Source organism: Magallana gigas, chromosome 5, assembly GCF_963853765.1.
Source record: "Magallana gigas chromosome 5, xbMagGiga1.1, whole genome shotgun sequence".
Lineage (NCBI taxonomy): Eukaryota > Metazoa > Mollusca > Bivalvia > Ostreida > Ostreidae > Magallana > Magallana gigas.
In genome coordinates, this window is record NC_088857.1 from 39,663,099 (window position 1) to 39,676,486 (window position 13,388).

At 31.7% G+C, this 13,388-nt stretch overlaps 1 protein-coding gene across 2 annotated transcripts; it reads left to right on the forward strand.

Moving 5' to 3' along the window:
• Nucleotides 1-234: 234 nt before the first annotated feature.
• Nucleotides 235-6,493, forward strand: LOC105347731 (N-acetylglucosamine-1-phosphodiester alpha-N-acetylglucosaminidase). Of its 2 annotated transcripts, none has more exons than XM_066085335.1 (6): nt 235-1,054; nt 1,262-1,320; nt 2,803-2,928; nt 5,540-5,610; nt 5,761-5,795; nt 5,884-6,493. In XM_066085335.1, exons 1-5 carry the CDS (start codon nt 963-965, stop codon nt 5,773-5,775), a joined length of 363 nt encoding a protein of 120 aa, XP_065941407.1. In that variant the 5' UTR covers nt 235-962; the 3' UTR covers nt 5,776-5,795; nt 5,884-6,493. The 2 variants fall into 2 exon arrangements, with proteins under 2 accessions (XP_065941407.1, XP_065941405.1); XM_066085333.1 differs by having other exon boundaries at nt 251-1,054; nt 5,540-5,669.
• The last annotated feature ends 6,895 nt before the right edge of the window (nt 6,494-13,388 follow it).

Here is a 13,388-nt window from a genome sequence, read left to right on the forward strand (position 1 = left end):
TAGTCTGGTGTTTTAGATCATTTAAGTATTTTCATTGAAAAGTAAAGAACAGTAACTCTAACAGCATATGCGGAAAAAATCACAATCAGCATATTCTGAATTATCTTAAATTACATAAAATACCAACATTTAATCATTTTACTTTTGCACTTGAAGAAAAAACAATAAAGTATCCATTGTTATAATATATTTCGAATTTTGATTATCTTTAAGTTCGAAAATCATTAATTTTTAACATGATAATTAATGCAATATGAGCTGTATTTTTTAGAATTTTATCTTGGTGCAAAAACGTGTTAATATGGTAAGGATTCATGTAATTTTAACTTTTATGTTAAATAAGATGAAAGACCATTATTTCCCAAGTAATCATATACCTGTGTTCTTTTCAAGCTGTTAGCAAAGTCATTGAAAGAAGAAGTTATAAATTGTTTATTACAAAACAAGGTTTTTTTAAATGATTAAGGTGTTTACCTGGCCTTGCTAAAATCTTCCTATGATAGTTAAAAAACTACATCTGTTATTGCATTGTTAAAAGTATTGACGATTGGAAATCTCGTTTTATGGCCTTCTGTGTGCTACTAGAAGTCTATGGGACCAAAGGCAACCTTTTCTAATGTTTAACTATTAAGCTGTCTGTCTTGTCGTACTTGAAATGGTATGTACACAGATTACTTGTCTTCGAGTGCAACTTTAATTGCATTGTTCCCTGTATATGTGTTTTTAGCACATACAAGCAGAGAAATAGTAATGATAGAACCGTGTTTTTATTTGTGATATTCTGTCACGGTTTTCAATATAAATGAAAGCTTAAAAACTTTTATTGATGATTATGCAGTATGCGATAAGTTTGAATATAAAGGTCAAGTGATTATGGAGGTTCATTTATAAGGATATAAATACGCATATACAATACGTCCGTATCACTACATTGTAGCTTTAAGTGTCAGGGACAGAACAAAATGGATTCGCTTAGAATCGTTATTGTTCTATTTGTGCTATTGCCATATTTGATAAAAACTGCAATATCCGAGTTTGCTGTGTGTGTAACCAAGTAAGTGCATTACTGTACTTTATCATCATGTATTTTATCTCCCAGTATTTTCATTGAAATCGAAATTAAAGAAAAAAAAAACGATTTAAATTTGTGAGTGTACTAAATTAATCTTAAAAAACTAATTTTTGTTTACGTTTACATATACATGTAGCTTTGATGATTTAATTCCTAATGTTTATATTTAGTTCATTTTATTTTTTTCAGTATATCAGGAGTATATAAGTGTTGCCAGGACTATACGAATATTTCTGGAACATGCGAAGGTATGACTTCTTATTTCAAATCACATTATACTTAACTCAGACTCGTAAAAGAAAGAAACAAATTGACTCAAGTGTCAATTGTTCGTAGGAATTCTTGTTTAAAGTTACATTATACTTAACTCAGACTCGCAAAAGGAAGAATCAAATTGGCTCAAGCGTCAAAAGAACAACTTTCTAAAAATAGTCTAAAATATATGGATGTTAAAAACGACGCATAATATGACTTCTAATACAACTCGACTATTTCACAAAAATTCTAATGGAAAAAGGTATATCTATACATACAGGAGAGAATTAAAGTCCCGCGGATTTCTGGTACTTATATCCAATGAAAAAGTTACTTACACAACTCTGAATCATGTATTAAAATTGACTCTACTATTATTTGTTGAGACAGAAAAAGTAACAGACGTAATTTGAACAGCTAACTTATCACCAAAATGCTAACGCTGCAAATGCAGTTCATGGGACATCATTAAATAAAAAGGAAATTAACAAAAAACTGGGACGAAAAAAGTCGAATTAGTTTTTGTTCTGGTTGATATACACGAAAAAAGCATTTAACAAAAAAGAAATAAGATTATTGAGAACTAGTATTTGTACATGCAAATTACAAAGGGCAGTAGACTGCATATTTTAGAACGATCTAACTAGTTTATATGGTTTCGAAGAAAGCGTCTTTCATAAACTTTAATATGATTGGACCGACCGCCTTCTGCTGGGTTAAAACAGGGTTTTTTTTATATTCTTTTAATTGATAAATGATGTGAATAATTAAGATAAAATTTAAACTATTGCATATGCATACGAATCAACATACTTTAATAACTCTATATTTAACCTGTCAAATATATGAATAAAGAACTAAATGCAAGCGCATTATTGATTAAAATTTACATCAAATGTTTATCTAAATTATTTCTTTAAAAACAGTAAATTCTTTGTTTCTATAAATACACAAATGACAAAGCCAGATATAATCTACATGTATTTGGTCGATGACAGTAATGAAAGCTTTTACTATATATAGTATGATATAATCCTGTACATTGTTTATTCAAATACGCTTAATTAATAATGTTGATTTTATTTAATGTTTTATTTCATACCATAAAAGTTATCTTTGCAGACTCTTTCGGAATCGAAGATTTTGTAACATGCACTTTATTAAAATGACTCAAAATGATAGATAATTCAACGTAAACTCTGAAGATAGTATACTGTTGTTTAAAAAACAATTTAAAATTGTACAAACAAGTATAAAGGTCGGGTCTCTGTAAGCATGTGCTTGCAAGTGAAACTTTTCCAACTTTATTCTCTCAATCAATTTATTGAAAGATATTAATCTCTTAGTGTCGTGTTTATTACAATCATGTAAAACTTAAAAAGTCGCATAAAAAAGGTAAATTATCATGCCCAGAAACTGATCAGAGTGTTTGTGTTTTAAATATACCTGAACAATAATTATTTTGTATTTTTCAGCATGTATCGGTTCGTGGGGAAAAAACTGTGATAACAACTGCAGTTATGGTTATCATGGACACGGTTGTCGTACAAAGTGTAACTGTGGTCATCAGCAGATCTGCGATCCAAAACAAGGATGTATAGGTAGATAACATGTTTTAAAATTTAATTTTTATTTCTAAATAAATAATGTAACCTGATATATCAACTAATTATATTAAGTGTATAAAAGACATGCAAACATAATTTCATCGAAATATACATGTAGTTCTTATTTAAATCTATGAAAAAGTCTTTGCTCACAATACTTAGAAACATGACTTTCCTTACATGACTATGTTTTAGAAATTTTATTGCGTATAATATAAAGCTGACATGGTTTCAAAAATTCGAATTAATCCCATTCATCTCTGACTTCGGTATTAATAGTTTTAGATTTCTATCATAATGCTTATTGCTGCATGAATATTTTCAGATTATTTTTCTCGATAAATAACATAGAGGTGTAAAAACAAAGAACATTAATATTTTGCATGCACATGTACATAAATGAATTATTATATTTATATGATTGGTAGAGTGTGTGACGTAGTCAACCAGAATAAGACGTAAAGTTATCAACGTTCACATGTAGTAAGCATAGTCTGGTTGTAGATATCAGACTATGATCGACATTTTGTCACAGTTCGTGTGGTTATTTTCTTTTTGTGGGATGCTCTTGGAATTTGTTACAAAGAAGCCGAGCTTCCATCTGAACGATTAACAATTGCAGCTCCCACTGCTAAATATATTGTGCTGTGCATTGCACAAATTAATAACGCAAGTCGTTGAATAATTGTTTTTGCTACCAAAATATATTAAATTACCCGGATCTGAATTTCAATGTGGTAAAGCAAATCAATAGAGGCAGTATTTAAATGAAAAAAAAATGCTTTTAAAAAGCAATTAATGTAGATTATGAAAGCCACCTACAGACAATTTGCGAAAAAATGTAGCATATACAGGTATGCATTTTGATTTTATATGAAATTGACTTTTTACGTTAAGGTGGAATGCTACACCAAAATTTAATTTTGGGTGGGGGTAATTTTCCCATGAATATATAATACAAATTGTAATGTTCAATTTATCTACCACAATGCGATATTATGTTTATGTTTAATTAAAGCCTTGAACTGTAGATCATTATATGACTTTCGAGATCTTTCCTTTTTTATACTGTATAATTTAGCATAGATACGCTTGTTTACTAAAGAAATAACTTGGAACATTGAAATTCGTCCAGTTTAAATTTGCCCGCTGACAACGAGGTCGAAAGGGGCGAAAAAAAAACGGGGACGAATATTTCCCGGTATACAGTATTGAAATAAAAATATTTTTTCCACAACTGGACAAAAAAGTCAATTAAAATTTTTATCTCCTAAAAGACACAATATCTCATGATCAAGCGGGACCCAGTTTGTCTTTCGAGCCTGAAGCAATTATTGTACTGTTAAGCTGATACGACGTGAAATTACCGGGAATTAAAAATAATTACCTTTTTTTTAAACCAATGACCAAAGTTCTTTGAGATCTTCATCATTAGTCATGTCATGCTTTTACAGAGCTACAAAACCAAACAAAAACTAGAGGTACTGTGAGCAAGCTCACAATTGATACCCCCCGCTAAGATAAAAATCATAATGCATGTATTTTTCCAATTATAGAAAATATTGGATGAATCTATTTCACCGTCCATTTTCTATAAATAACAACTGCTCTTTTTTTTTTAAACTGTTGGTAATAAGCAATATTTGTGTGAAGTAAGAACATTCAATGAAACTTATTGACCGGACACGAATTTTGCACTTTTTCTGCCAGTGACCTTGCCCTTGCCCAAATGACCTTGGGTCAAGGTCATGACACACCCTTTGGTCCTAAGCAATAGTTGTGTGAAGTTAGAACATTCAATGCTTTTCCATACAAAAGATAATGACCAGACATGAATTTTGCACTATTTTTCCCAACGACCTTGCCCTTGCCCAAATGACCTTGGATCAAGGTCATGACACACCTTTAGGTCATAAGCAATCTTTGTGTGAATTAAGAACTTCCAATGTTTCTCCACAAGAAATATATGGACCGGACACAAATTTTGCACTTTATCTGCCATGCAGTGACCTTGCCCTTGCCCAAATGACCTTGGATCAAGATCATAACACACCCTTAGGTCATAAGCAATCTTTGTGTGAAGTACAAACTTCCAATTTTTCTCCATAAGAAAGATATGGATCGGACATGAATTTTGTATTTTTCTGCTAGTGACCTTGCCCAAATGACCTTGGGTAAAGGTCATGACACAGCCTTTGTATTTTTTCTGATCTTGACCGAATGACCTTGGGTCAAGGTCATGACACTCCCTTAGGTCATAAGCAATCTTTGTGTGAAGTAAGAACTTCCAATGCTTCTCCATCAGAAAGATATTGACCGGACACGATTGCACAGACAGACGGACAGACGGACGGACAAGGTGATTCCTATATACCCCTCCCCCCACCCCCGCCAAACTTCGTTTACGGGGGGTAAAAAAAGACTAGGTTCAACTACGGGACCCAACTTTATTATATTGATTTTATTTGTAAATTTAAAGCAATTGAAAAGGAATGTACAATATAACGCGGTTTTTGTATCAATTAAACCAAAAAAAAAACACTTTGTGTTTAAAGTACGTTGATGACATTCATATTTTGAAATAAGAGTTTTTAAAATATTGTAGTTTCAACACCTGAAATCAGCTCACCTACAATCATTGATGATAGTAATATGATTAAGGTATCCTTACTAGCTGTGAGTGGTCTCCTGCTATTACTGTTGTTTGGTGTTGTCCTTATTTGTCATAGAAAAGTGTGAGTATTTTTAGTAAGAGGTATCTTTAATATACATAACCGTTTGATAATTTCATTTCTAAAGATACTCATTGGTTTTTATATATTCTAGGAGAGAGCAAACTAAATCTTCAAAAAGATGTACAGGTACTTATGATTATTTTAATGAAAGTTTTGGCGCATTAATTTCTCATAGATTTCATAATACATTGCACGTATTTGATTGTACATGTAGTTACCAACTATGAAGATAAAGAAGGACAGGAAGACCCTATATATAATGATGTCATTGAATCTCGTATGGTTGGAAACGGCGTTGCTATATCGTCAGATATTTACAATTTGGCTCCTCAATTCTATGGAGTGACAAATTCAACGAAAAACCAACCCAACCAGTCCAAAGCACAATTAACACGCTCCAGAACGGTGGGTCTAGAAGAATACGGACATTGGTACAGAGGTTCTGATGATTACAATCATATTAATTTCAACAGCGTAAAGCAGTTGTCTTCGTATTCTACAGTAATGACAAATGATTATGACATTTTCAAGCCATCCTCAACATCCCTTGAAAATCACCCAAACGATGGCGAGTGTTGAAACATACAATTTAAATAAAAAGAAACACAAAAAAGTAGTCATGAAAGCGTCATTCATCAAAACAGAAAGTTCTATGGTCAATCGTCCATACAGATCCGTCAAATACTTCTGAAACATCAGGAAAAAAATTAGTAACGTTAAAGTGAAAATAAACGATATGTTAGTAATGTATGTAGAGCAGCTTAAATACCACAAACGCATCAAATATATATAATAAAATAGTATGTGTTTTGGTCGAATTTTTATTCATGTATATATTGTGCAACGGTCATTTGTTCTGAAATGGAAAATTAGAAAAAAAATAAAGATTGGTTTGTCTGCTTTTATACTGGGGTTAATAAACAACTTTTCTATTGTAAAGAATTAAAGATTATTATATGTTTAAAAAATGACTTTCGTTATTGTCGTTTGATTTCTTTTTAACATGACTTTTTTTAAAGTCCTTTGATTTCTTCTTCACATGACTTTTCTTAAACTGCAAAAAAATGACATTGAAAACTATTCAAAAGTTTATATTTGTATTTCCATTGTTCTTTCCCACTGTAAGCCCATACGGAGGAGCTGCAATTATTTCTCTATAATCGCAATTGCTCTGTCAGTATACTATGACGTCATAAAGGTGTAACGTTATATATACTTTTCCATGACGTTATAGATTTAAACCACTATACGATACATCATGTGTTTTTCTCCAACTCCATTAAAATTAACGTATTTACATGTAATATTAAAACATGTTTTTGATAACATTTTAAAGGAATTACTGTTATAACATATCATTGATTCTGTTAACAAATCTATGTGAATTAAAAAGATACATTACAGTCTGAATGCTTACTTTTGATGTAAGAGCTAAATGTCAAGGTCTAGGCTAATACAGGGTATTTGCGAGTGGTAAAATGCAAATATAAGTAATAAACAACGATTATTTATTGAACATGGCGTTATGCTAGCGCGCATCATCATGGAATATGCCAACAGAGCAATTGCTATTCATAACGCCATGTTCACTAAATAACGTTGTTTATTTCTTAAATAAATGACATCCCGTGATTATATATAGACCGATATATAGACTGTATGAAGTTAAAGATTAAGGATCAAAACAATTACAATAAATCATAATGCTAAAAAATCAATTGCATGATCATTTCGGAATTATTCAAAACAGCTTCCACAATTAATCAACATCACATGTATCACCTATAATCGGACCATTTACTTTGCAAATTAAATTGGTGTCGACTTAATTGGTCAAAGAAGAATCGTATTGATATTTTCATTAACGGAAATGACTGCTGTTATGTACAGACTTATGTATTAATTATTTTTACAAATTTTAGTAAAATGTGAAGAAAGATTAAATTCTTGTAATATACAATGTCGTACATGTATTAGAATATTCCCCCGCAATACATTTATTTCAAATTGTTGAATACAATTCAATGCTTTAAAGGACTATATCTCTATGATTACTGTAACGAATTAACAAATTTGTTAAGGAAACATCTATAGTCAATTTCAAGAAAGGTTATCTTTACAAAGATACATATGCTAAGTTTAATAATGACTTTAAAAGTAATTTAAACTCAAGATTTCTGAATACTTTTAAGACTAATGACTTATCTTGGCTGACATTAAAAATCTATTTTTATCATAATATTGTAATTTTTAAGTCCTTTTAGTTAAATGTGAATCATAACATGTGAAAGATGTCAGCTTTACAAGAGCGCATTTATTCTGCCTTTGATAATTTAATCTTTTTTACTTTGTAAATTTTATGATTACATCAAAGTACATTAAATATTAATAAACCTCATTCAAGCTTTTTTTAGTGTGGTCGTGCTTTAAAAGTTTACATAACTTAAAAGGAAGGATGCAAACTGTCAACAAACTATAGTTTGAATTAAATTGGGAGTTTTTGAGAACATGATCACTTAATTAAAACGCAAAAAATCGAAAAATCACTTCGAAAACCGTACTAATGTCACACTTGTAAAAAATGCATTATTTTTATTTGGTTATTGGAAACTATTAACATAACTTTTAAAAAGGTAACACGAGTACAACACAATAATATCAAAGGCCAATAGATTAAATTCTTGACATTTAATCATTATAACATATAAAGAAAGAATTGCAAAATTTTGTTTGATACTAGTAAGCTAACAATGTATGGGCACGATTCAAAGAAAACCCATTCAATAATGTTTTTTAGACTTTGTACACTTCTTTGAAATGGCCATAGGACGAATCATATTAATTTACAAATGAATTGGTCATACATTGTATTTTTTTTAAATGTCAATAAATTAAAAGAAGTTTAAACAAGAACTCTATGCTAGTCTTTACAAAATAACTTTTGGTTAACTACTGTGAACATAGCCAGTTAAAATCAACAACTTCATATTGATATCGGATTAAGACACCTTGAAAATGTAAGAAACAAACAAACTTTTTGTAGTAATGGAGTGTTACAAAAACGTCCAAAGTTTAAATTTAAAGGGACATGAGATTACAGTTCCTGAAACGTTCTACATTCCCATTTGAACAGTGAGGGAACGGTGAGCGCACTCTAAGCGTACGGTAAGCGCACGCTGAACGGAATTTGGTGAACGGTGAACGATGAGCGAACGCAGAGCGCAAACTGAGCGCTAATTGAACGGTGAACGCTTTATTCGGAGCGCCTCGATGGTTATTCTTACATTGTATTTTGTCGGTAATCAGGAAAAAAAGCTAATAAACTAAAAGTACAGTGCTGCTATCTTGAAAGTTGACAAAACAGTCCTATCCTATCGACTATCCTGCAAATAATATAAATCCTGTATTATCTTTAAAGTTAATATACCAAAGTACCATTTATGTTTAGGAATAACAGATAAATAAAACCAAATTTAAGACCATGTTATTAATTTTATCAACGAATAATCGAGTAATGTAATAATAAAAATGTCTAATTAATACATAAAACCGAAAATCTTTAGAGCGAGGTAACTTAAATAAATGCTGGACGACTCGCCCCCTAGACATCTCGCCCCCAAGGCAACTCGCCACCAGCTCAAGACAACTCGCCCCCAAATCAGGAGAACTCGCTCTCAGTCAAGACAACTCGTTCCCACTGAAAAAAGATATATTTTATACGTATCTGATTTAAATAGCGTAAATTTTTCAATGATTTTTGAAAATTTTGAAAAGAAGTCAAATAACATTCTCTTTTTATTTCATTGTTGAATACATAGTAAGATTCAGAGATTGCATACCTAATAAGTCTTCACTTTGAAGAATTATCAAAGAAGAATCAAACTTATACCTGTACATGTCACTCTAATTATTTACAGCTTGGGTTTCATCATAATTTCAACTAATTATCATAATCACATGAATATTATAACGCGATCGTTTGATCGCTGATTCCATCATTACGTTGGAAATAATTAAGTTATTTTAAAACCTAAAACAAAGTGCTAAATTTAAATTGCTCCGGTTTCTAAACTCATTATTTTAAAGTACATTTTTGCCTGAGTTTATATCAAGAAAGAGAACTTACAAACTTATAATGGAAAACATATTTTTTAATCATAAATTCATAATACATACAACTTTCGCTGATTATAGATGAATTTAAATAAAACTGCTCAAGTAAATCTGTGATTGAAAGTTTTAATTCAATTTGTAAAACCTTTGGGTACAACCAATTTTCCACTTGTTATAGACAATAAAGAATATGAGCAGTCAGTCATTGTTGCAAATATTGATGAGCAATTTGTTCTTCGGTTCAATTTTATAGCAAAATACAAGAGTACAATTGACGCAGCAAGCATTAGTCTTCAGATTGGTCATATAACTATTTAAAACAAAGACAGTTTGAGAAGTGCATCAACTTGTAGAATATGGGTGTCAGAAGACAAAGTTCTCCCCCTATAGTGACAGTCATCAAAGGTGATATTGTGGGAGAAACTACAATGACTGAAATTGTGTCCTGGAACCCTGTAGTGAAAAACTGGCCAAAAAAGGGTGTTGTAGCGAGATCTCTAGTTGATTAAGCAGGAAATTTTACAAATTAATATGTTACTTTTCACTAATGCACTTTTGTTACAGTTGGTTAAGAAATCGATTATAGAAACTCGGGATCTGAAATCAAAAACGTTTTTGTCAAATTGATCAAAGGGCCACTGAGGTGTCTGATCCTAATTGTAATATTCCAGAGCACCTATTAGTCTTCTCCGATTGTATTCTGAAAGAGAAACAAAAGTTTAAATTCAAAAATTTACTGTTTAGACACAAGGATGTGTTCATATGGAGAAATCACGTACACTTTATTCATGAGCTAAATGCCACGTGACACTGTTCTAATTAATATTTATGTCTTCAAATTGTCTCCCTTACGAATGAAAATTACATACCTTTTATGTATGAAATTTGTGTGATTACGTCAAAACTTTTATTTTTTGAATGAGAACATGTGTTTAGGCAATGCATAGATTATCTGTGAATGTTTTGTCACCACAATCAGTGATTCACACTTAAATTTCACTTTGAATACCTCTCTATCCAACCATAGATAATCTAAAAATATGACTTTACCGGCTAAAATGAGTAAATAAATAGATAAACAGCTAAAAATATCAGCTTGAAACAGAATGAAATTATAAAATGAAAAATTTCATTCAATTTATAACGATAATTCTTAATCAAAAAATATGCAATATGCCTAATGATTCAATATAAAGACTATATAAATGCCTAGTTGCAAGTCCGATGGCTTACTGAGAAAGTCTTGAAAATGCTAAATTGGAAGTAAAAAGGAACCGACAAGACTTTTTTAATTTGAGTCAAAATTTCTGACACAACTAGTTTGCAATGTAAACTTTGTAAATATATGAGGAACTACTTTACCTATGAATGGCAAGTATTTTAAAAATAATTCCAAAATCCCTTCATGACGCCTTTCATCACTAAAACACACTTTATTCCTACAACGCCCCGCTTCGATATTTCAGATTCAAAAGGAACCGCCATCTCAATATCTAATGTAAACAAAACAAGCACATTCCAATCCCGGATGATGTAAATGACAGAACCAAATGAGGAGAAAATATTTCCGAAATACTTTTTTTTAATAATTTGTGATTTTTCTCATTCCTTTCTGTATATTCTATTGTAATGAAAATCGCCATTGTGATAACAATATGGCCGCTATGCAAATTAGTAAAATGTACACCATTTCTCCATATGTTGCAAAGTCAAATTGTGACCTTGGTGTCACAAACGTCATTCAACATCAGATTCATCCCCAATGAAGCAAGCTTCTCTGCGACTGCCAATCCTGAAAAGAGAAACAGTTAAAGATGAAATTTACATTGACAAAATATTAATGTTAGAAAATGGAATCATAAAACTCTCTAGAAGTCCCTGGGCTTCCCCGATCGTCTTAGTTACCAAGACAGATGGCATGTCCAGGTTTTGTATCGATTATCATCGTCTCAATGCTATAGCTCACAAAGATTCATAACATCTTTCAAGAATTGATGATTCCCTTGACGCCCTCAGGTTTTCAAAATAGTTCTCTACTCTTGATTTCCAAAGAGGGTTTTGGCAGGTCCCCATGAAAAACAATGATGCTGAAAAGGCATCATTTGGCACTAATGTTGGCTTGTATTAATTTAGAGTGATGCCATTTGGACTTTTCAATTCCCTTCTACCTTTCAACGCCTTATGGAATGCGTGTTCAGTGGTCTAAACTTTGAAATATGTCTTTTGTACATTGATGACTCCATAGATTTTTTCTGAAACCTTTGACCAACATATTGATACATTGTAGGTTATCAACTGTTCTGGATAAATTGCAGAGTGCTGAAAGATCAGATGGAATATCAATTGATCCGGAGAAAACCAAAGATATAGAATCATGGCCTGAGCCAAAGTCTGTCAGTGAGTTGAGAAGCTTCCTCTGTACCTATTATAGGCGTTTTATCAAGTCTTTTAATGACATTGCAAAGCCTCTGTTTAAACTCACAGAAAACAATATGTGTTTTGCTGGATTGAGGAATGTCGGATCTCCTTTCAAACCCTCAAAGACTTTCTTACAAGTACACCTGTACTTGGTTACCTTGATATGAATTTAGATTTTGTTTAATATACTGATGCAAGTGCTTTTTCTATAGGTGGCGTCCTTTTATAGATAAAGGATGACAAGGAACAAGTGAACACATACATCAGTAAATTCCCGTTTAGACCTGAGCGAAATTATTGTGTCACTCGAGGAGAATTTCTTGCTGTTGTAGAGATTATGAAACAATTCCATCATTACCTTTTTGATAGAAAGTTTACATGTACATGAAGCATACAGTGCATCTAGAACCTCATAATTTCATAAATTCTCCATAGTTATTTCTGTTTGAATAATAAACTCCTTTTTAAAGCCGTACGAAGAACAGGTATTCAAAAAGGTCTGTTCAAATTACATATAAAGCACAGGGAAAATCACCATATTGGACCTTCATCTTGGCCCCGGCGGGGGCTTGCACTCACAACCTCTGGATCCCACTATACTAGCAGTGACCGGCGACCGCGCTAACCAGTCGGCCATCTAGACATATTTACTCTTCTGAGAAATGGATTATTGTGGGGTTTTTTTTACCGTTATTATTTCTGAGGACACACGTTTTAAGTTATAAGCGACTATAACCTTCCGATTCTTTGAAGCAACTTTCATATTCTTTAAGACCCAGGACTCTCGATGCTGTTGGCGTTAACATATCCTGCTTGGGTGATCTTTCGACTATCTCTTGTATATGCTTGTAGTCTTTTGAAAAACATGTAGATAAATTACACGTTGAAGAAACCGAGCTGCTGCCAATCAAATAAAATTCTCTGATATCGCTGTAGATAGAGTCGTCCGTTTGATCTTTTAGATGATTTGAACTTGCACACGTTGTAAGTTACACCTTTAGAAATTGCGATTTTTTAAAGTATAATATATGAGAAAGGAAATGAAGCGTGTATAGGAGATAAAGAAGTTGACCTATAAATTTAGACGTACTAGGTTTTTCACGCTTTTTTTCTATATGAAAAGATAAAATACATTGTATGAGCATATTTTCTTAGAAAAGTAAAAAAATAAATAGAATGGAATGTGTA